General features: G+C 45.7%; 1 protein-coding gene across 1 annotated transcript in view; it reads right to left on the reverse strand.

Moving 5' to 3' along the window:
• The window catches only part of Dnah8 (dynein axonemal heavy chain 8), a 220,937-nt gene that overhangs the window by 129,798 nt on the left and 67,056 nt on the right, over positions 1 to 24,083 (reverse strand). Inside the window, exons 33-48 of the mRNA XM_087898351.1 lie at positions 22,233 to 22,370; positions 21,362 to 21,602; positions 19,824 to 20,023; positions 18,264 to 18,417; positions 15,613 to 15,776; positions 14,207 to 14,309; positions 12,794 to 12,898; positions 11,893 to 12,054; positions 9,713 to 9,937; positions 7,661 to 7,833; positions 6,426 to 6,604; positions 4,475 to 4,662; positions 3,124 to 3,210; positions 2,925 to 3,032; positions 2,391 to 2,525; positions 188 to 349 (exon numbers count right to left, since the gene is read on the reverse strand). Of these exons, the coding sequence (XP_087754477.1) occupies positions 188 to 349; positions 2,391 to 2,525; positions 2,925 to 3,032; positions 3,124 to 3,210; positions 4,475 to 4,662; positions 6,426 to 6,604; positions 7,661 to 7,833; positions 9,713 to 9,937; positions 11,893 to 12,054; positions 12,794 to 12,898; positions 14,207 to 14,309; positions 15,613 to 15,776; positions 18,264 to 18,417; positions 19,824 to 20,023; positions 21,362 to 21,602; positions 22,233 to 22,370 (2,524 nt within the window). The remainder of the gene's footprint in view (positions 1 to 187; positions 350 to 2,390; positions 2,526 to 2,924; positions 3,033 to 3,123; positions 3,211 to 4,474; positions 4,663 to 6,425; positions 6,605 to 7,660; positions 7,834 to 9,712; positions 9,938 to 11,892; positions 12,055 to 12,793; positions 12,899 to 14,206; positions 14,310 to 15,612; positions 15,777 to 18,263; positions 18,418 to 19,823; positions 20,024 to 21,361; positions 21,603 to 22,232; positions 22,371 to 24,083) is intronic.

The following is a 24,083-nucleotide window of genomic DNA, read 5'->3' on the forward strand; positions in this document are numbered from 1 at the left end:
GGATTCTTCTTGCAATGATGGCTATCCGGCATTGGTTCAGCATCGACCCTTACATGGAGTAAGTACCAGGGGGTAAGATCTGCCACCGTGGCCCCAGGGGGTAAGATCTGCCAGTGTGGCCCCAGGGGGTAAGATCTGCCACCGTGGCCCCGTTGTGCACTCGCCCGGGAGTTCCCAAGGCCCTCACCTGCACTAACTTGAGGTTCCAGGGCGGGTGGTTAATCAGACCTTCTAGGTTGACCTGGTTGCTCACGGCAGCTTGCAGTTCTACGTAAGTGCTGCTGTCCAGCTGTAACCCCGGAAACAGGTCGTTGATCAAGCTGAGGAACAGGGGCTCGTCTTCATCCACCTAAGATGGCATACATTAACACAAACACAGACAGTCAACAGTAATTCCTTAGCTGAGTAGGGTGTGTGTGTGCGTGGTCCTCGCCGCTTTAGTCCCAGAGGATCATTTCTTAACTCCGAGGCAGGCTTGCACCCTCTGGCACTCTCAGCGCCACCACTGAACCAACCCCTATGGCGCTCAAAATACCTAGGCATTCCACAATCCATCCTTGATCCGTGCTTCATCTCGTTACTTTATCTGCCCCTCACAGGCTCATATTCACGGTAACCTTAAAGTAGGCTATTAATAGTCCCACCACCATGGAAACAGGGTATTGATAGCTCACTTACAGTAGGAAACAGCCCTTACCCTCAATGACTTCGTCCAACAGTGGCCGGACACACCATCAGAACAATGTCCTGCCTTTGCTTTTAAGGACTGGGTTTGAGCAAGCCGATCCCCACCCAATTCCCAACTTCCAGCCCCTTCTCACTTCCTTCTATCCTCTGAAGCTCCCCTGATGATTTTTGTGTTGTTTTAAGATTTATTCTTATTTATGTGTCTGTATCTGTAGGTGGGCATGTGCACCTGCGTGCAGGGACCCACAGAGGGCAGCAGAGGGTGGAGGGCACCCTAGAGCAAGAGTTACAGGCAGTTTTGAGCCACCCGACATGGGTGCTAGAAACTGAACACAGATCCTCTGGAAGAACAGCAAGTGTGCTTAAGTCCTGAGCACTACACACACACACACACACACACACACACACACACACACACACACACTGATGCTTTCTCGATTGTCAAAGTTCCAAGAATAAGGAACAGAGGGCCTGGCACCGGAAAGGTGGCTGACTATGATCATGGATGAGTCCTCTCGCCTCTCCGAGGTGCCCCTCTCGAATAAGAGACAGTAGGTCAGCCTGTCTCAGGGACACTGAGAGGAGCTAACAGAAAAGCTCATCCGAAGAAGACGTGCAAAAGCCATGACCTCTCCAGAGGCTCTTGGTTAGCTCAGACCCTAGAATGCAGACGTCCTGCATGCCATTCCTTCTCACCCACACACAGGGCTTCACCTGTGCCACGTCACACAGCACAGAAGCTCGACACTGGCTGTCATCGTAACAAACATGAAAAACATGAGGTCACGCCTCTGATTTCTACACGCACACCTGCACACATGCACAGATAGAGAGAGACACACACACACACAAATGAAAGAAACTGTTGTTTAGAGAGGAGGTTTTTTTTAAAACTAAGAGTTAAGGGGTTGGAGAGAGAGAGAGGAGAGAGAGAGACGAGAGGAAGAGAGAGAGAAGAGAGAGAGACAGAGAGAGAGAGAGAGAGAGAGAGAGAGAGAGAGAGAGAATAGTTCTCATGATTCCTTGTGAATCCAGAGTTCCAGGCTTAGACTTTATCACCCTGCGAATGGCGTTAGAAAAATCGCACTGCTGGGCTAGGGAGACACACAGTGGGCAAAGGCACTTGCTGCCAAGCTTGACAACCTCAGTCGCTGGGACCCACATGGTAGAAGAAAACCGACTCCCAAAAGTTGTCATCTGACACCTCATGATGAGTCACTCCATACAAGCACGTGTACACATGCACCTGCATACATGCGTGTGCACACACACACAAACAATAGGTGGAAGGTGGCGAAAGAGGTGGCTCATTGATTAAGAGCACTTGTTGCTCTTGCAGAGGGCCACACGGTGGGTCACAACTACCTAGAACTCCAGTTCCTCCAAGGACACTGTGCATACATGGTACATATATAAACATATATTCAGGCAAAGAAAACCTCATATATATAAACATAAAATTACAATTCAAAAGGAATTTTAAAGGAGACTGGATTGAAAACCTGGAACAGAAGCCCTCTCTGACGGCCTGATTTACTACACACAACTGGCAAGAGGAGGTACTTTCATTGGGTGCTGGTTAGACATATCAACTATCTATTGCATTCAGAGCGCAGCATGTAAAGCTCCCTTGCTAGGTGAGCAGAAAGAAACTAGGCCAGGGTCGAGAGAGAGAGAGAGAGAGTTAGTTCAGGGATATTTACCAGTTTGGAAAGGTTCATGTCTCTTAATCCTCGCATGACCGTACTTAATTCACTGTCCTCTGGCCGGGCTCTTTTCTGAGATCCAAGGGTCCTCAGCACAGACAGGATATTTCTCAGTCCAAAGTCATAGTGGACCTAGGATGGGGAAAGGGAGAACAAAGAAACTTCACTGGGAACTTCCAAGTGCAGGCTCACCCTGTACAGATATTCTGCGGGCATTGCAGAGCGGCTACGCTGCTAAATGTTGGGAGCGCAATTCTTCTCCCTCTCCTTAGAGTAAAAAAGGAATCATTCCATCAGAGAAAGCAGGGTAACAGGGCAGGATCCCAACCTACGCCTCTTTTCAGAATAAGACAGCCAGATGCAGTCTGAGAGGCAAACAGTAGATTTCAAATGCCCAGCCTCTTGTCGAGGACCCACAGCTGGCAGCTCTAGCTCAGAAGGGTCTGCTGCCCTCTTCTGCCTCTGTGGGTACCAGCACGTACATGCACATACCCATACACACATACACAAAAACAATAACCATGCTGTTACCTGTTTAGTAAGTTGCTCTTCGCAGAGTTTATAGAGAACGTAAAACTTCTGCGCCAAGATAACGTTTTCGAGGAAACCACAGCTTGCAAGTTTAACTCGCATAATGATCTGCAGGTTGACACGGTGAGGCATTTTAAAGCAACTTTACTGGGAGAAAGAGCAAACCACACAGACCACCCGCTTAAGCCCTGACACATACCTGCCTGTCGGGAACCATCATTGCAACCGTTCTGAACTGGATTTTTAAGTTTTCTGGCAGCTCCTGGCGCCCAGCATACCCAGGATTCTAAGAGTTGAAATATATTTAACTTTCAATTACTGGTTCAATTTTTATTTCCTGGATATGAATACATTTCAGGCCCCTAATTCAGATTGTAAGGCAGTGCACGGAAATATTAAATATATGGAATATGCTCACTTTCTCAAAAATGTGAACTGGACCATCCATATTTAATAGCATTTCATATCATACCTTTTTTAATATATCCATTTTCAATTTGTTATTAAAGCTATACACAGTTTGGCAAAAAAAATCAGGCATCTGTGTATCTGCTGGTTTAAAATATAGAAAAGGGAAAAACAGCTTAAAAATAGACCTGAGCAATTATGATCTAAAGTATGATATTAGAAGAGAGGGGCTGGAGGGGTGACTGAGCAGTTAAGAGCACTGGCTGCTCTTGGAAACCCAGGTTCAGTTTCCATCACCCACATGGTAGTTCACACCATCTGTAATGGTACCAGTACCAGTGAGAGGTGCTGTTTCAAAAGGTGATTAACACGGAAAGACTTCACAGGCCCATACATGGGGGCATGTGCAAGCATACACAGCATGTACCTGCATACACAGCACATACAACAGCTAACTTCTCTTACCGGCTGTGTAGTGTGAGCCTGATATACCTTACCTAGAGGCTCTTACAGCTCTAGGGTGAGACAAGGGGCATTTGTGGGTCGTCAGCCTCACTTCCTTCTCCTGCCTATATAACCACACCCACTCTCTAGACCACCTTGAAGGTGGATGCAGCTTGCCCCATGAGACCTGTGTGTGTCCCTCCTGGGTGGAAACTCTAAGCCAAAGCATGGTTATTCATTTTCTCTTTGCTATGCCATGCAACAATGATGCAAGACAGTGACCACCTGATCGGCCTAATACCAAAGTAAGGAAGCACAAAGCTGAGCCCACCCCAGTCAACCCATATGGACAGGAGGCATTGAGGAGAAAAGTTATCTTCTTGGTTTTAAGAAACTCACATCTGCAAGAGCCGCTCTTATAGAGCGCTGGGGTTCAGTTCCCAGCACCCACACTAGACATCTCATGACTACCTGCAGACTTCAGCTTCAGGGTATATGACGCCCTCTTCTGGCCTCTGTAGGTACTACACTCACATGCACACAGTCACACATCAGCACACATAATTAATTTAAAATAAGCCTTAAAAAAAAAAAAAAACAAGAGAGAGTGAGTCCATGACTTTTGGCTAATTTATCCTGTAATACACAAACTCATCTATTTATATCTGCAACAATTAACAATTTTCTCATGTTCTCACCATTGTCAGGAAGATCCCAAATTCCGGATTCAAATCCACACAATCGCCATCGGAGAAAATGAACTGCTTTTTCCTCTCTTTCCTTGCTGTCAAAACTATGTAAATTTGTTGGGCCGCCACAGATAAAACAGGCAATTCGATTCTGTTAAACTCATCAAAACAGCCCCAGGAACCCGACTGCGCGAGACCTGGCAGGAGAAATGGTTAATTTGCAAAATTTCCTTTTGCGAGGCACCTTCTTAAGAGCCATCGTGTCTCCGAAGGGCTCCCCAAAAATTATGCCTAAGCACAAATTTATGTAACGTTTCACATTGGGCTGTTTAGAAAGGCATATTTCATCCTTGTGACAGGAGATGTTTAATTATTTGCATATCGTCCCCAAACACAGGGAACTCAGTACCAAAGGAAAGTGTGACAACGACGTTGTAGGCAGGGGTCCTGAGAGGTGGTAAATCAGACCCTGCCTGTGAGGACCACGGCCTTCAATTAGGATGGAGAGGAACGGTTCTCCAGGCTCTGGGGGGAAATGGCAGAATATGGGCTGTCTCTCAGCAGGTCTGATCTCTCCGTGTTCTTTCATTACAGAGCGATAGGAGTGTCAGGTTGCTGGATGAGATGGCCAGAGGGGTTTTATGTATTTCTTACAGAACCAAGCACAAAGGCAGGCCTGGAGATCAGGAGCACTGTTCCTTCCCGACTCTCCAAGGATGGGCGCCGTTATCACCTGCAGCTGTATGAAATGCTTTATTTCTTCCGCCGTTATTTGCCCAGTCTTTGCTCTCGCCCTTGGGGACGCCCATTCTAAGGATGTTGGGATGTTTAGGCCCATAACGTTTTTCTGTCAAACCTTCCATCTCCTCATCTTTTTGTAAGTCAAGACAGAGCGGGTTTTTTTTCCCCCCTGTAAATTCTCCTTGTCTTCTCAATTGTTATTTTTTTCCCCCTGGTTTCTTCAGTCGGCTAACGAGTATAAAGACCTCAAATGTCTCTGAAGCTATAATTTCACTGAGTTTATTGAGTTTTCTTCTGTTTCCTCTTTAATTCAGCTTCGCAGTCTTTATGCACTCTCTCCTCTCTGTGCATGTGTGTGTGTGTTTTCTTCTTTGAGACAAGGTCTCATGTAGCCCAGATTTGTCTGGAACCCACTCTGTAGCCAAGACTGGCCTTGAACTCCTGACCCTCCAGCCTCTACCCGTGGAATGCTGGGATTACACATGCACAACCACACACTGCTTATCTGGTACTGCGGATGGAGCTCAGGGCTTCAGGCACGCTAGGCAACGCCCCTATCATCTCGACCCCGGAGACTCATTATTCTGGACACCGCCCTAAGCTCTTCTGGTCATGTTGAGCCAACGGGTTTTTACTGCACTATTGTCTTAACACAGATGCAAACTCCTGTTTGAGATGCCTGCCTCTGGGGCCTTGGAGGAAGGGATGGGAAAGGCAGGACAGCTCCCCTGACCCTTGCAGGGGCCCCATTCAGAAAGTCCTCTGGCAGGACTCCTATTTCAGAGAGCTGTGTTAGTTACACCAAGTCAGACTGAGCGCTGACACCGATGTGCCCTTGGAGGTGTTTTCTCCCTCAGTGTCAGCCGAAATCACTTCTTTGTAACTGTGCTTTTAGAAAAACCCTTCCATTTCAGTGGGTTTTAGCCCAGCAAAGGGAAGCTGCAAGTACCAATCTGCTACGAAGACTAGCTCTCCTCCACTTCTGTGTGACTGTTACAAATTGATTCTGTCTTCAAATTCCAATACACATTCAATGTACGCAACATAACATGATCAGCAGTATTGAGCCACGCTGAATTTATGCTAATGGGTCACTTTTAATCCAAAATGCCGTACGATATAAAGCAACCGAGCCTAATGATGATAGTGTCATTTAATATTTATATCAAAAATACCAAAGGGCGATGAAAAATGAACTCACCAAAACTGAGATACTTGCCTTTGAAAATCCTTCCCAGGCCCCGGAAATCCATCTGATCCGAGCAGTTGAACACAACCACGTACTTCCCCAGACACCTGCCCATGTCTTTGGTGGTTTCCGTTTTGCCCGTCCCGGCGGGTCCTGCTGGAGCCCCGCCCATGTTCATTCCCAACGCCTGAGCCAGCGTGATGTAGCACCTGAAACCCAGGAAAGAACCGGCCAGGGCTCAGAAGGGCCTGTCCGGCACAGAGCTTGGATGGCCCACGCGAAGCAGGCCACCAGACAGAGTGGGATGGGAGAAACCAAAAGGAAGCTGAACACACAAAACGGTCCCGCTGTAATTTTACCCGGAAGCGAACTCCATAGACATGGCAGCAGTAAATCCGCAGACATGTACTGAGTGCTTTCCGGGTGTGGCAAACTGAACCGAGAGTGGTGGGGGATGTGAAGGTGGAAAAGATTCGCACCCTGCCTGGCACAGGACCCATCTTTGACTGAGGCAGACTCAGCCAAGAAACTTTAAATCAGTTTCCACATCTGAGAAACTGAGAGATTAGCAGACTGTGGCGCTGCACTCCTGCAAGACTCAGGAGGCAGAGGCAGGGGCATTGCTGTCAGTTTAAGACCAGTCCAGGACAAACAGCGAATCCCATGCCAGCCAGGGCTACATCGTGAGACTTTATCTCAACAAAAACAAAACAGGCAGAGTGTGATGATTTCCTTCCTTTAATCTCAGCACCCTGGAAGCAGAGGCAGGGGGAATTGCTGTGAGTTCCAGGTTAGTCTAGTCTACATAAGTGTCAGGTCAGTCAGGAGTAAACAGTGAGGCCCTGTCTCAAAAATAAATAAATAAAATAAATAAAAGAACAAAATCCAACAAAAACTGCAAACCCAGCAGACTACACTGAACACTATCAAAGGCGCTTTCCTTTTTGCAATGTTATTAACCTCCTTTATGGTTTCGGGGCATTTTCCCTTCTCACAACCTCTCAAAATCATTATTAAATTACTCAAAGCAAACACTCAATCTTGATTTTATTCTTTAGTCTGTTTCTACTTCATAAAACATTAATGCATGTGTTCGTGTAAGCAACAATGAGGGTTATTTCAATGTTAGGCTGCATTTGATGGCCCAGCACAGACCCAAAAGGGCACCAACACGAGTTTATGAATATTTCAGTGTGGTTTTTTTAAAGATAGTCTTAGCATGTCATTTAATTACCAAGTATAACCACGAGCACCAAGTTTCCTACCTGTCCGTTAACGGGGTGATCACAAGGCGATCCGTGCAGCCGAGAAATTCGTTTTGGTAAATGAAATCAACATCTGTAATGGACACCACAGTCTGATCCAAATCTTCCTTGAAATAAAATCTGCTCTGTTTCAGCCACTCAAAGTCAGTAACTGACTTGATGTGCATTTTCACCTTGAAAACCCAAAGCATGGAAAGTGACGAACTGACTGCAATAGCCCGGAACCTCAGCACGTGGGTGGTTGCGAGTCACTTGCGAGTAAGCTGGCTAGTCTCCATTTAACAGGATGTATTGCCGGCCTTCTTGTGCTGACACCACACTGGGTGAGCACAGGGAGACACGGGGTTTGCTTTCTGGAGCTTACCAAAAAACGGAAGAGTGGGGCAAAGTCAAGAACTTTCAATGAACTACAAACCGCATTGCTACAGAAAGTCAAGGGAGATGGTTCGGCAATTACGAGCACGTGCTGCTCTTGCCAAGGACCCAGATTCTGTTCCCAGCACCCGCACAGTGGCTACAGTTCCGGGGTTCTGACTCCCTCTTCTGGCCTCTGTGGGTACTGCATGCACACGGTGCCCGCCTGCACGTGACGTGATGGACTAGCTTCCTGCTCCCGCCACGGTGCCGGGCCATACCTGCCTTCACAGACTCTAACCATGAGCTGAAATAAACCCTGCCACCCCTTAAGCCACACTTAGCCATGGCATTTTATCACGGCCATAAAGCAGCAAGCAACACAGGAGCTAAGCAAAAGCACAGTGTGTGTCTTCCGCTTCCTGGTTGTGGAGCCACAGGATCAGCTACCTCGAGCTGCTCCCTCCCTAGAGACGCTTTCCTGCCAATTCCACTGAATGCTGAGGACTAGACAGTGGCCACCCACATTCACCAAGGCTTGCTACCACTCAACTTGAAGTTCTCCTTTCTCAGCTGGTCCGCCACAACTCACCACCTGTCCTGACTAAACCGTGTCATGCACTTGGACATTTGTTTAGGAGAGCAATTAATTCTTAACGAACTAATTGGTTCCAGACTTTTGAAAACAGTACATGGAAAACACAACCTTATATCCTCCATTACCACTCGTGTGTCCTTTCGCCTGTATCCTGTCTTTCCTCAGCTAATCACACTTTTCCTCAGACTTTTTCTCAGTGTTATCCTGTACTTAAAGGTAATTGTTGTTCTGGTTTCAATTATGACATTGTCTTGTTTTGTTTGTGTGTGTGTGTGTGTGTGTGTGTGTGTGTGTTACATAAATCCATTTAAAAAAACATAATTGGGGCGCTGGAGAGATGACTCAGAGGTTAAGAGCACAGGCTGCTCGTCCAAAGGTCCTGAGTTCAATTCCCAGCAACCACATGGTGGCTACAACCATCTGTAATGAGATCTGGTGCCCTCTTCTGGCCCGCAGGCATACATGCAGGCAGAACATTGGATACGTAATAAATAAATCTTTTTAATAAAATAAAACATAATTGACAGCCAAAGTTTAAACCCTAAGTGAAGCTCCACGGCTTCGGAATGGTCTTTCTACCTCTACAGAAAGAAGCGCAGGAAAAGGCACTGTGTTTGGCACTGAGCAGTATTTCTCTGAGTGGTTTCCTTAACCGAGCTGTGTGATGCTTTTGTTTGTGACTTTAGTTCTGCACGGTGACGCACGCCTTTCATCCCAGCACTCAGGAGGCTGAGGCAGTGGAGTGTGTGAGTTTGAAGCCAGCCTGGTCTACAGAGCGAGTCCCAGGACATCTAAGGAAACACAGTGAGACCCTATCTCAAAAACGTGTGCGTTCATTTCAACTAAGTGTTTTAAAAACACACAACAGCAAAAGGAACAAAACAAAAAAATTAGAAACCAAATTTTTCCAACGAATAATACATGAAAACACACGTATGTTGTTTGAAGCAGCCAGGGCACCTACTCAGGCGTAGACATTTATGAAAAGGGCGCACGAGGAACTAGAGCGCACGCCAGTTCATCATTCTGGATAACATCCAAGACTAAATCACTTTGACAAGGCAGGGGCGGGTGGGCGGGGGGGGGGGGGGATACTTTACCAAGTCATCAAAAATGTCTCTCTGGTGTACGTGGATGGTGATCAAAGTCTCAAACTTCACTCTGTCAAACTTGCTCAAGTCATGCGTCGTCTGACTGATGAGAGTATTCAGAATATCCAGAAATTTCTGGTTGGTAATTTGCATAATTTTCCTGTCATCCTTTGCGTTGTTTAAAGCCTCCTCTGAGTCGTGCGTCCACAGCATCTGGATGCCCAGAAGTCCAACCTGCAGGCGCACAGGGACAGCATGTGTGCAGCTCGTTCCGGCTGCCGCTTATTCGCATGCAGCAAATGGGGTTGGTTTTCTGAAGCATTAAATAAAAATCCTGTTTGTGTGTGTGTGTGTGTGTGTGTGTGTGTGTGCGCGCACACACACACACACACACATACATAAAACATTCTAGGAGGAAATAGGATAAAATATAGTCATCATTTCTAAGTGGCATAAATTAAGTAATTTTTATCCCTATTTCGTAGTTTTCAAATTTTCCCAGATTTTCATATCAATGCTCCACTGCATTCATGATCTTTAAAAATAGGTTCTAAGAGAAAACAGAGATGGGGTATTAGGCAATTTTTTTAAATTAACTTGATAGCAGGCAGATTTCATCTGTTTGAAAAAAAAAATGCTCTACAGGAATAACACTGGAAGAAACCCGGGAAGGCACGCAGCGCTTCCATTACGTCCTGTGCAATTCCTCCACTGCTCTGAACTGCAGCTCATGCCCCTCCGAATGCTAATTCCCCAGCCTGAGCAAGCCTCAAGAATACATAGTGGCCCGTGCTTCCCAAGGAGAGAGAAAATGTCACCTTAACCCTAAGAAGCCCATTTTTCCCAGCTTACCAAGGAAAACTTGCTTTTAATCTTTAACAAAAGCATTAGACATTATCAAGGCAACTAAAAAGCATTAAAACCGCAGCATTAAAATCACCTCTGCAGTGGAGGTTGATCCTTGTCTGTGCTTATACAGGTTGAATAATTAATGTCCAATCATTTTTAGCTGTCTCCAAAGTGTGCTCATTAATTCAGGAACTAATTGGAGTTCAGCTGGGGCAGGAAGCAAAGTTAGGACAAAACTCTGTCGTTTATTTTTCCCTTTGGGAATCTCTTCTAGCTTGTGCTGCTTAAGAAGAGACTGAAAACCACTTCTCATTTGTCCTGCGTGAAATCTTAACGGGACTGACAATTCTTTATTCCCTAAACTGGGGTTAAGCGGTACTGGACACATCACAGGGAGCTTGTAAGGGATAGGAGCCAGGAGAGCTGTTGCCAAGAACACCCATTCCCTCCCTGACAAGACCGGACGCATGCCAGGAGAATGTGTGCTTAGTTCCCCTACACGTGCCCATCTACAGCCCTATCCTCAACCGTCCTTAATGCTGCGGCCCTCGTGGAATAATCTTTTCGTGCACTGTGAAGACAAGTCACTCTGGTTGGTTTAACAAAAGGCTGAATGGCCAATAGCTAGGCAGGATTTGTGGGGCAGAGAGGAGGCTGGGAAGAAGGGAGGAGTCGTGAGGAATGCAGAGCAAGCAGCATGGGCTTTACCAAGCGAAGGTAAAGAATGAAGACTAACAGATATGGGTTATCTGTTATCTAGGTCTTATAACTTAATAAGCCCAAGCTATCAGCCAAGCTCTCATACTTAATAAGCAGTCTCTGTGTCATGATGGGTAGCCAATGGTCCTGACGACAAAGTCCAAATACATGTGACCCTTTAATACAGTTCTTCATGTTGTGCTGATCCCCAATCATACAGTTATGTTTGCTGCTAATTCACAATTGGAATTTTGCTACTGTTACGAATTTCAATGTAAATGTCTGATACGGAACTCCCCCAAAGGGGTTGCGACCCACAGTTTGAGAACCACTACTGATCTATAGGATGAAATTTTCCATTTCCTGTTTGAGTCTTGTATGTCCTTAAGAACAAGAGGCCGGATGAGAGGACGCATGCCTTTATTCCAGCACTCAGGGGGCAGAGGCAGGTGGATCTCTCCGAGTTCCAGGCCAGCCTGATCTACAGAGAGAGTTCCAGGACAGTCAAAGCTATACAGAGAAACCCTGTGGGGGGATGGGGGGGCAGCATGGTACGGACAGCAGCCCACACCCATCAGGCCCAGCATAGCCTCCCTCTATTTCCACATCTTCCCGTCATTAGTGAACAGTGTGGCCCTCACCTGTGCTGGGAAGTGGTGGAGGAAAGGTAGCAGGAGAAATCCCGAATCACTGATTTGATAGAAGGCAGACCGGATTATATTATGCAATGACGACATCTGGACTTTTAACAAGTCCAGAAGCCAAATCTCTACGGGACCTTTGGCCATAACTGAAGTATCCAACTAAAAAGAAATTATGAATATGTAATAAATATTAATATGGTATTTTTATAAACTGTCACACTTGATAAATCCTAGTACTGCAACACAGAATAAACTCTCCTATAGTTCACATCAAATATTCATTGCTTAACTTTGTGTGAGTACTGCATGCATGTGTGTGCAGGTGTATTTAAATGAGTTCACCCATGCATGTATGTGCATATGTGTATTTAAATGAGTGCATCCATGCATGTGTAGTGGCCCCAGCTTCAGATTTTTGTATTTTATTTTATTTCTCCCCCACCCCATGTGCATGTATGTGGGTACCCAAGGAGGCCAGAAGAGAGTGTTGGGTGTTCTGGGACTGGAGTTATAGGCACTTATAATCCACCTGATACGGGTGCTGGGTACCCAGCTCAGATCCTCTGAAGGGCAGGCAACACTCTTAACCACTGAGCCATCTCTCCAGCTCTCTATGCAAAATACTGAAAGCATGGGTAAAATAAATTAAAAGTATGACTAGAAGAGACTTTAGAGATCATGTAGTCTAAACGCTGTTACTGCTGATAAAATGAGTCTCAGAGAAGTTAAGTGACTCACCTACACTACTTTATAATACAACTAAAGCTACAGAATTAGACCCCAAGATTGCTCGCCCTAGTCCTCTTATCTGTTCTTCTTCATAAGCCAATTGCATTCTCCTCAACCTAAATGGTCAAGGAAATCCTAGCAACAAATTTTTTCAAAAAAAATAAATTACCATAATTTTTTCTCCTTCTCTTGATATAACAGCCATCATTCGATCGTAGTCTTTGGAATGAAATGTCACCTCGTTTATGTTGTCAGACACTGCAGGGAGATGTGGCTGTAAGAGACAAGAGGCAGAGCCAAAATATCATACATGGGGTCAAACATACATGCAGTAGTCATACATGTAAGCTACTGAGATGCCTTTTAAAACCTTAGCAGAGGCTGGAGAGATGGCTCAACAGCTAAGAGCATTTCCTGTCATTCCACAGGACTCAAATCAGTTCCCAGGATCCATACTGGGTAGCTCTCAACCACCTGTAGCTCCAGCTCCAGGGGCTCTGGCGCTCTCTTCTGGCCTCTGTAGCTACTGCACCCATATGTGCATATACATACACAAAATTATAAACAAGATCATTTTAAAGCATAAAACTTTGATATTTTTTATCTTCATGAAACACAAGAGAATCTATTTTCTTAGCTCAAAAATGAAAATAAAATGGTAATAAAAAAAACAGCAATAGAGACTACCACAACCCTTGATTAACTTAAAGGTGCATGGTTTGCTGAAAACAGTTAGGTTAGCTTAGAACTCACTATGTAGTCCAGACTGGATCCTGAACTCTGCTCCTCTTGCCTCAGCCTCCTGAGTGCTGGGATTAAAGGTGTGTGCCACGATAACCAACTTTTTAAAATCCTATGATAATGTCCCCGAGTCTAGAAATGTCACTTCTCATACTACAGACTGGCTCAGTGAGCATCCCTTTGTGCTCCCCAGATGGAGACTGAACCGTACCACCCCAGCCTGCTGCCCTGCCAGGCACGGGTCCCTCTCACTTTCTCTCTCGACTGTCTTCTCCTTTTACAGATCTCACACATTACAAGTAAGGAAACCAAGACCTTGGTGACGTCACATGGTTAGTGAACCGGGACTGTGTGAGGGCAATTGGCTCTAAGACCATACAAAAAAGGACATTTTATCATCATACTTTGTATGTGTGTGCAGATGTGTATTCATGTGTATGCATGTGTGCTGTCCTGGGTGCTCAGAACATTACACGTCATACCTCAAGTACTCATCATTCTTGTATGGTGAAATAGGGCCTGGAATTCACCGAGTCAGCTAGGCTAGCTAGCCAGCGAACCTTAGGGGTCTGTTCATTTCTGTCTCCACTGTGCTGGTATTAAAAGAATGCACCATTGTTCCCAGGACTTTCTTTTAATGTAGGTTCTGGGAATAGAACTTGGGTCCTCATGCTTGTATGGCAAGCCACTGTACCAACTGAACCATCCTCCCAGCTGTACCATCATGATTTTTGATTCTCATCCTTCTTGCCTTGCACTGCTAGGACGCGAACTCTATCTCTGTTCTTAATTACAAATCCCGTGGACAAAGCAGCTTAACCCCAGGATGTTTGGGTCCTACCTGTATGGTGTGGGAGTCACTGGCCTGTCCGAGGATTTCCAGCAGAACTGGGTCAGAGACAAAGAAGAATCTCGGAAACAGCAACCGCTTCTTCTCCAAATACCTTCAAACAGTCAAGAGCATCTTACTGAATGATTCTTTGGTTTGAATTTATTTACTTTTATTTCGTGTGCATTGGTGTTTTGCCTGTATGTATGTGAGGGTGTCAGATACCCTGGCACTGGAGTTGTAGACAGTTGTGACCTGACAAGTGAGTGCTGGGAACTGAACCTGGGTCCTCTGGAAGAGCAGCCAATGCACTTAACCACTGAGCCATCTCTCCAGTTCCCCCCACACCTGGGTTTTTTGTTTGTATGTTTGCTTTTGTTTGTTTTTTTTGTGGCCGATCAGAGAAAAGCAAACACCAACAGACATTTCCCATTGGCTTCTGGGATGCTTGGTGAGAACCAGAGTCTAGCAGGGAAGGCACTTGGGGGGAAAAAACAAGAGGGTTTCAAAACAATAGAGGGAAGGTGCAAGGCCACCTCTGATATCTGTCACAATCTTTTTTCTAGTCAGGAGCCCTCCCATGAACCTTTCTTAGAGTACTGGGGGCATTCATAGCTTAAATTTGGGATTTATTATCTCCAACCCAGGGCATTCTGAGGATGAAAGGGAGGCCACCTATTGTGAGGCTAAAGCAGAGGGACAAACCTGGCCAAACCAGAATACGTCATCACCATACTCTAAAACTGAGAATGAACTCTGCTTTAATTTTTAAAAGCTTCCAGAAGTGTCTTTGGAGAAAAAAAGCACCCATACATTTGGTGAGCCATCTCTTCTCCTACTGCACACCTCCACTCCAAGCCCAAAGTGGGTTCAATCTAATCCCCTAAAAGAGAAGTCTACATACCCTGGAATCTGTAAACGGGACTTTATTTGAAAGAGGATCTCTGAGGGTATACTGAATTTAAAGATCTTTTCTTAAAAGAGAATTGTTTGTATTTTAGTGTATGTCCCATGATCCCGAGGAAACAATGTCCTATACACAGTACACTCAATAACAAGTGCCCTCCTAAGAGAAACAGAAGAAATGAAGGCCACATACCGGGGTTGGGACACAAGCCTGAGAAGCCCCAGGGCTACTACAGCTCCATCACAAGCTCCAGGGGAGGCTGACACCTCTGGCTGACAGACCTGGGACTGAATCAGTGTCTGGTGCTTGCCGTGATTGGCTCAACAGTCCCGGGAAACTAACGTGATGCTTTCGCCCACCCATTCCACCTTGTTCTTACTGAAAAATCGAAGGTAAGGGAATTTTAGGTTCCTATTTCCAGTTGAACCATCCCTAGAAAAACCTGAAATGCAGACAGAACTGGGTAAGTGGCTTGGGAGGAAGCATGATGTCCAGAAGGCCCGACTCTCACCCGGTGAGGGACTTCTGACAGACCTCCAACTGCTCGTGTAAGTGGGGCAAAAGTTGCCCCATGGTCTCATCCCCGACGCAGCAGCTGATCACGTTGGGGTTCTCGTGAGCTCGCTGCATTATTTTGACCCACGACTTGTCAATATTCTGGAAACGTTTGGCTTCCTAAAAGCAAATCCGTAGTTAGGTAAAGATTAGCATCCAGATAATTGAAAAGAGCAAGCGCTTCACTTCCTAATTCCTTCCAGTCCTTCAAACCCAGCCCATGTTCATCTCGGGCTACATCATTTAGACAAAAAATTTTTTTTCTTTTCTTCGTCTGAATTCATTTTGACAAACGAGACCCCAAACCTGCAAAGCCGCTTATTAAAATGCCGCTTGATCGCAACGGGGTTTATCACTTATTTGTTTCCTTGCATTTAATATAGTTTTGAAGTGCCACATGATTAATTCGCGGAGCTATCAACTTAAAGTTCAAATCTAGTCTTTCGGCACCCCAGGTGTTTTGGTTTGATGAGCAAACTGAAGAGGCAAGGAAGATAATTTGATCTCAGAGTCCTTGGAATAATCACAGCCCCACAGTACCTCAGGGAAAAGGGAAGGAGGAGGAGGGACCAAGGAAATCACAAAACAAAGCTTCATTTGCATACTTGCAAATAAATATTTCCTTGGTCCTGTGGATGATATTAAATTTTTCGTCCAAGTGCAAAAATGCCTCTGGAAACTGGCATAATTTCATCTCTTTTTAAAATGCTGTTTCCTAATTAAAAAAACAGACTTTAGGATTAGGTTCTACAACAAAATGTGTCACAAAGAGAAACTGAGCTGTTTTCATGCTTTTTATCCTTGATCTACAACCTGCATAGATCCTGTCTATTTAGGATGAGAAGGCTGAGTTGTAAAAGAGGGAAGTTACCGTAAGAGTAAACTATTTGTTACTGACTTTTTTTTTTTTTGGTCTCAGGAAGCCTACAGCTGGCTTTGAACTCACCATATATCCAAGGGTGACCTGGCTTTCTCATCCTCCTCCTTCATCTCCTCCTTCATCTCCTCCATGCTGGGATTGCAGCTATGCACCAGCATGCATGATTTATGTGCTACTGGGGATTGAACCCAGAGACTCACAAGTGCCTGGCAAACACTGCACCAGCAGAATCACCTTCCCCGTCTATTTAAAGGCTCCACACAGAGGTGTCTCACCACGCATTTCTAAACTGGGTCTTCCTTCACACTGTTTACTCCCGGCCTGCTAGTCGTGGGTTTATTAATAGTTAATCTGTACTTAACTAAATATAGATTAATTTTAATACTATTATTCTTAGAGATAAAACAATAGCTTGGTGGTAGTCTATTTGAATGCATGTTAACCTACTCAATCTCAAGACTCCACCATTGGAAACTATGGATTTTCTCCTTTCTACTAGTGTGAACTAGAAATCAGTGCCCTGTGTTCTCTGTGTTCTGCGGGAGAATTGTCTGTATTCTGTCAATCATGTTTTAAATAAACGCTGATTGGCCAGGCAGGAGGTGTAGGTGGGAAAACCAGACAGGAAGTGGAAATGATGCAAGGAGAGCAGGAGAATTCTGGGGAGGAGGAAGTTGATTCCTCCCACTCCTGCCCAGATCACCGAAGCAGCAGGATGTGAGCTGCCCCAGTGAAAAAAGTACTGAGCCACATGGCTAACATAGATCAGAAAAATGGGTTAATCAAGATGTGAGAGTTAGCCAGTATGAAGCCTGACCTAATGGGCCAATCAGCATTATAACTTATAGAGATCTCTTGTGTGACTTTACTTTGGGACTAAACAGCTGGGGGGCCGGGCAGGACAGAAACACAAACAAGCCAGCCCCCTTCATGTTACAGTGTTCCGGTAACATTTTAAATTATTTTTAATTTTAATTATGCATACAAAGGGGAGTGCTGGCTGTGAGCACCTACGGAAGCTAGAAGAGGATATGAAGTTAGCAGTGTGTCCACCTACTTAGTTGTCAGCCACCTAACGGAGCTGCTAAGAATAGAATTCAGGTTTTTTGCAAGAGCAGTGTGTTCTCTTCACAGTGGAGCCGGCTCTCAGACCTAAAACTTTATTTCTAGACAACCGTCTGGGTCATCATTTGCCAACCCCTGACATGATTTAGCAAAACCTGACCACACGAACCAGAGAGATGGTCAGTGTGTGAAGATGCCTGATGCCAAGGGGGATGATGTGGGCTCAGTCTCCAGGACCTGCATGGTAGAAGCTGAGAACTGACTCACATGGCTTATCTCCATGTGTGTAGCATGCTGTCATGTATACACACACACGCATTTGTATGTACACACAAAGTAAATAAAATGTTAAAAAAAATTAAGACCTGGCCATATATCTTTGGGAAGATTTTCATAGATGACACCAAATATTTTTTGAATAGCAATAGGGATTGAACATAGGTTTTCATGAACGCTCGGCAAGCGCCGTCCCACTGAGCTGTAGCCCCGGCTGTCTTTTTTATTTTCATTCTGGGAAGGGTCTTACACAGTAGCTTAGGAAGGGAAGGCCTTCAACTTACAATTCCCCTGCCTCACACTCCTGAGCAGTTGAGTTCACAGGCCTGCACCGCCAGGCCCAGCTCACAGATAATTCTATAAATAACTGCAAAAGCTGTATTTACCTGAGGCAGCTGTTTGGCAATGTCCCCACCTACAAAGACGGCTTCCAGATAGACCCACAGGTTCTGGACCACCAGCCACTCTTCTATGATATCCGAGGAAGTGGACAATTTAAATACCCAATTCTGGATATTTTTTTTGAATGGAGCATTATATCTAAAAAGGGAGAATATGAAACATGTTTCAGATTGCTGTGAGGATGGTCTGTCGCTGGTGCAGGGGGAGGATTTGCAGACCTATTTGGGGCTTCACAGGTATCTGGAGGAGGGTCTCCCGGAATAAAGAATTTCTCAAATAACCATGTACTCCTTTGCAGGACTCTCGGCACTGCTGGAAACTGGTTCCCAGTTGAACTCTCCTCCCAGAGAACTGTGAAAAACATTGAGTTTTGTGGTGTCGTAAGTTATGTGCAAGTAAGTATAAGATTCAGGGATTCACATGCAATGCTCTCCTCTAGCTTCCCTAGGCACCTGCATCCATGTGGCATACATGCAAATACACACAGGTACACATATATTAAAAAAAACAAAAACCTACTGCAATTAGCTAGGAGCCCTGAGGCTACAAATGCTCAAACCAAAGACCCAAACCCCTTGGCTGCTGTCATTCTTTGGGTCACCCTACAGCCTGTTTGCAAGAGGCTGCCGGCCATGAAAGTCAGGATGGCCGATCTGCAGCGGCCCAAGGGAATTGCCAGCCTTGAAATCTAAGAGCCAATGATTATGCTGCAATCATCTTTGCTACTCAGTTTGAATCAGTCTGCGACTCAGCTGAGTGCTCAGCTGCAAACAGCGGATCTTCTCCTCGGCACATCCAAGCCACAATTCCATGACCCAGGATCTGTAAAGACTACACATATTCAAACACAGGCTGGGGTCCGAGGTCACGTGGGCCGCCAGTCACTAACCAGGGATCCCATCTTAGAGAGTGAGAATGGCCATTGACCTCCGCTGCTGATGGAGCTGCCACACACAGATGTAAGGGAGAGAGAACAGCCAAGAAAGCCTGGACCTGGAGAGACGGCTCAGGGGTCAAGAGCACTGGCTGCTCTTCTAGAAGACCCAAGTGCAGCGACCAACACCCGCATTGGATGGTTCCCAACCATCTGTAACTCCAGCTCCAGAAGGTTCAATACCCTCTTCTGGACTCCATGGACTCCTGTGCACACGAGGCATACACACAGACTGATAAACACGTACATATTTTTTTTAAAAAAAAGAACAAAACATATCGTGATCAGCTACGAGGGTGGAGGTTGCAAATGCTCTCTCTGGGTGACAGCTACAACAAGGAATGACAAATCAGAGGAGATAGGAAGAGGCCACCTTGATGGGCAACTACTTGTTGAGCTGCCGGCGCTGGGGCTGGGTACCTCTGAAGACAGATGGAGTGGGCCACGGCTCTGAAGGAAAGCAGACACTGGGTCCAGGCAGGCACAGACAAAAGCTTGGAAGGTTAGGGCACAATCTGACTTAATGCCCCAGCTACAAAATTAGGTTTTTACCTAGCAGTTTGTGGTGCTAAAGCCCAAATGTAATTCTAGCCGTGAATTATAAAATTACCTGTTGCTCAGCAAGGAACCTAAGACCATCAAGCTGTCCTCCATCAGAGTGATGATTTCTCCAGACTCGGTCCCTTTGAGCAGGAGCTCACCTTTCCCCTTAAATGCAGCAAAACTCAGGTTTTGGTTGGTCCAGTTCTCAATCACCTGCGTCAGCTTGGCTTCAATATCCTTCTCCTTAATGGCAGAGATGCAGATATCCTTCGGAGGAAGGGAGGAGAGTCAGGACGTTCTCGACAGCAAGTTAGGTGCATCATAAAAATCATAGCACGTGTAGCACAGAAGGGACCAGAGGCGCCTTTGCTCAGTGAGTTAACTAGCAGCTGAGAAAGCCAAGGTTCCCATGCCGTGGGTTCCCAAGAAACCCAGAGAAGGCAGACAGGTGAGAGGGCCCAGCCCGATGACGTCAGCCCAAGCTCCTGGAGCCCACCTGGCAGAAGGAAAGATGACTCCCGGAAGTTGTTCTGTACCTCCTACATGCTCACACAGCATGCGCAAGGACACACACATACACGGCAAGCACATGGAAACACATATACACGGCATGCACATGAACACACACATACACAGCATGCACAGGGACGCACATATACACAGCATGCACATGGACACACACATACACGGCATGCACAGGGACACACACATACACGGCATGCACAGGGACACACACATAATAAAACATCTATGGAAGCCATGGAGGGAGAGAAGCAGATACAGGCCCGCTCCTACGGTGGAGAATTGGCAAAGGAAAAGATAAAAGAGAGGTCTTGGCAGTCAGGAAGGGGAGGGGCAGACACCAGGATCCAGAGGGACAGGAGAAAGGAGCCCTAGTGTCACACAGCTGAGCATGGGGACCAATCTTCACAATGGTGCCGTGTATTTAATGAAGAACCTGCAAAGGGGGACTCAAAACCACAAACAGAAGGATATGATAAAGAGATAGAGAGAACTGTTAAGTGCCCTGCCCTGGCCGTGACACACTCTGTTCTTATACTGAATCCTCATTCTCAGCTCCATAAATATGTGCAATTATCTGTAAGAGTAAACAGTAAAAATAAAATAATGTGGGGACTGAAGAGATGGCTCAGTGGTTGAGAGCAATGGCTGCCCTTCCAGAGGACCCGGGTTCAATTCCCTGCACCCACCTGGCAGCTCACAACTGTCTGTAACTAGTCCCACTGGTCCTGACACCCTCACACATGCAGGCAAAACATCAATACCCATAAAATAACTAAATAAACCTATAAAAATAAATAAGTAAGTAAATAAATAAGTAGATAAGATGTTGGAGCTGGAGAGATTCTCGCTCAGTGGTTCCCAACCACACCAGGCAGTTCAGAACCGCCTATAACTCCAGCACCAGGGGATCTGACGCCCTCTGCTGGTCTCTGGAGACACTTATACCCGAGCACACATGCCCACACATAGCCCATCACACGTAAACACGTGATGTAAAATCAAATGTTTCCTTGAGAAGTCACAGAAAAGAAAAAGCCGACCTTCCTTAACGGCCCGCTGAGACCTTATTCTCTTACACACCTCGATATCGTCCTTATTTTTAAGGAGCGGCGCTTCCATGATATTCCTCAGACAAAACGAGTCCGATTCCACGTCGAACGGGGTGCCGGTGAGCTCCGAGATGCGGTCCCAGTGCCTCTGCTTCATGGCTTTGTTGGTCATCATTTCCAGCAGAGGGCACGACTCACTGAAGTCGTCGATTCTTTTCTTGAGGTCCAGAAAAGCCTGCCAATCTTTCAGTCCTTTGGGAAGTTTCCGACATCTTTCAGGAAGAAAAAGGGAAAAGGTAGAGTTCTAGACTCTCACCTGTACAGTGGTTGTTTGTCAGTTTTGGTTTTGAAGAAAGTTAATTTTTTTCCCTTTGAAGAAAGTGTTATGAACAGACAACAATAATATAGCTTGTGAGGCATCTTTTAATTTTCATTGTATGCGTATGAGCTTTCTGTCTGTATGTCTGTGTACTATTTATGAACCTGGTGCCCGGGGAGGACAGAAGAGGACATTGGATCCCCTGGAAGATGGCTGAGAGCTACCATGTGGGTGCTCAGAAGAGAACCTAGGTCCTTTGGAAGAACATCTACAACTTTTGATTGCCGAGTTATCTCTCCAGCCCCCGAGATATCTCTTTTTAAGACTTATTTTCTCTTGGTGGGGGTGTCATTATGTGGTCATGTGCACCATATGCATGCAGTACCCAGGGAGACCAGAAGAGGGTGGCCTAGAGTTAAAGCCACAAGTGGTTCTGAACCAATGGGTGGCTACCAGGAACTGAACTTGCAAGAAGCACTCTTAACCCCTGCGCCATTTCTCTAGCCTCAGTTTGTAAACTGCCTAACGGGGGCCTTGTAAGATAGGCACTGTAAGAAAGCAGGCTAATGGAACCCAGGCTCACCTGTTCTGGAATTCCAGCAGCTCTGCATTGATTTTTTCAATATCTACATCTCCCCAAAGTATCTCATAATAACCACTGATGCTGCCCATGACAGTGTCGTACAGGCCATACAGCTTCTGAAGCAAGTTCAGTTCTTTCCTGAGGAATAAAATCATCACGTGTGTAATGTCTCTCAACACAAGACGCACACAGCAGCAGCGCCTTCCAATACACGGCCTTTGCTAAAGCCGCTCAATGAGGTCGAGGCCCATAAAACCCTAAGTCGTATACTCACTCAGCATGAACAGATGCTTTGAGTATTTTGTAAAGGACGAACCTGGACCCTTTTCTAACTCTGAGACACACGCTACAATGCTAGTTTCCTTGTTTGCTGCTGTCCTTTTGTTTGTTTGTTTTCTGGAGATAGAGTCTCACTGTGTAGCTCTGGCTCGCCTGGAACTCACTCTGTAGACCACGCTGGCCTTGAACTCACAGAGATCCCTCTGCCTCTGTCTCCTGAGTGCTGGGATTAAAAGTGTGCATCCTCACACTTTAGTTACTCTATTTTTCAAATTTTAAAATCACTGTCCTTTTCCATGACCCTAAGAAAGACTGCACTTTCCCTCGGAGGTGTAAAATAGGAGGGGGAGGGAAGAACTTTTATGTTTTCCACAGCGTGATATCACAGTGGAAGATCACTGCTCTGTCACCCTCAGGTGGCAGGCTGTGTTTCAGCAAAACACAGGAAGAGAGCGCCGAAGACACTATTTCTGTGTCTTCCATTTGTGTAGCTTGTACTTACTGTGGCCGAGAATTCAGAATTACTCAGTGACTTCCTAAAACAGCATAGAAACAGATTGACAATGCACATGAGCTCATCAAACTCGATAACTTGTGAGGAATGATAGATTTCAGGGGCCAGCAATGTGGCTCAGCAGATAGAGGGCTCTATCTTTAGCCAAGCCTGAATTTGAACCCTGGGTTCATGGGTCCCACATGGTGGAAAGATATAATCAGCTCACGTAAGTCGTCTTCTGATCTCGACATACATGCTGGGGCACACGCGCGCGCGCACACACACACACACACACACACACACACACACACACTTAAAAATAAACAAATGTGATTTAAGTTTTAAATAAAATAAAATTTCACCATAAAAATGATCCATGTGCTAGGCCAAGTGGAGCTCGCCTTTAATCCCAGCTCTTAAGAGGGAGAGGCAAGCATAGATCTCAGTGAGTTTGAGGCCAGTTTTGAGGCCAGCCTGGTCTACAGAATGAGTTCTAGGGTAGCCAGGGCTATTACACAAAGAAACCCTGTCTCGGAAAAAAAAAAATGGTCCATTAGTCAGATGGCTACATGCCCTGCTGTACTGGAGATTGTCATAAAGGATCTCGCACCAAGAGTGTAAGTAAGAATTATTCAATGATCATGTAAAAGTGAAGATTTTCTAGAACCCTACCTTAGATAGCCTAATTCAATGAGCCATAGATGAGAGCCAGACAGCTGAAATTCTAACATAACTGGTGAATGGGTTACTCTCAGGGACTGGTGTTTTAGAAGTAAAACCATCTACCCTAAATGGCTGAATCACTCATTTCTCTTCTAAAAACATGGTTGTAATATCCACCCCCTTCGAGTGCTGGGGATCAAACCCAGGGCCTCACACAGGCTAGGCCAGCGCTCTACCGTGAGCCATGCCCCAGCCTTAATGCTGCTTCCGAGAAAAGAGTATGTTAACTATATCTTGTTTAAATCCTAGATACATTGCTTAAAATCAAGCAAGTTATTTAACCACTAATTTCAATACCATCTATGTCTACACTATGAGGCAGAGTACCCTTGACATAAATGTAGTCAGAAGGG

Source organism: Myodes glareolus, chromosome 18, assembly GCF_982192425.1.
Source record: "Myodes glareolus chromosome 18, mMyoGla1.1, whole genome shotgun sequence".
Classification (NCBI taxonomy): Eukaryota; Metazoa; Chordata; class Mammalia; order Rodentia; family Cricetidae; genus Myodes; species Myodes glareolus.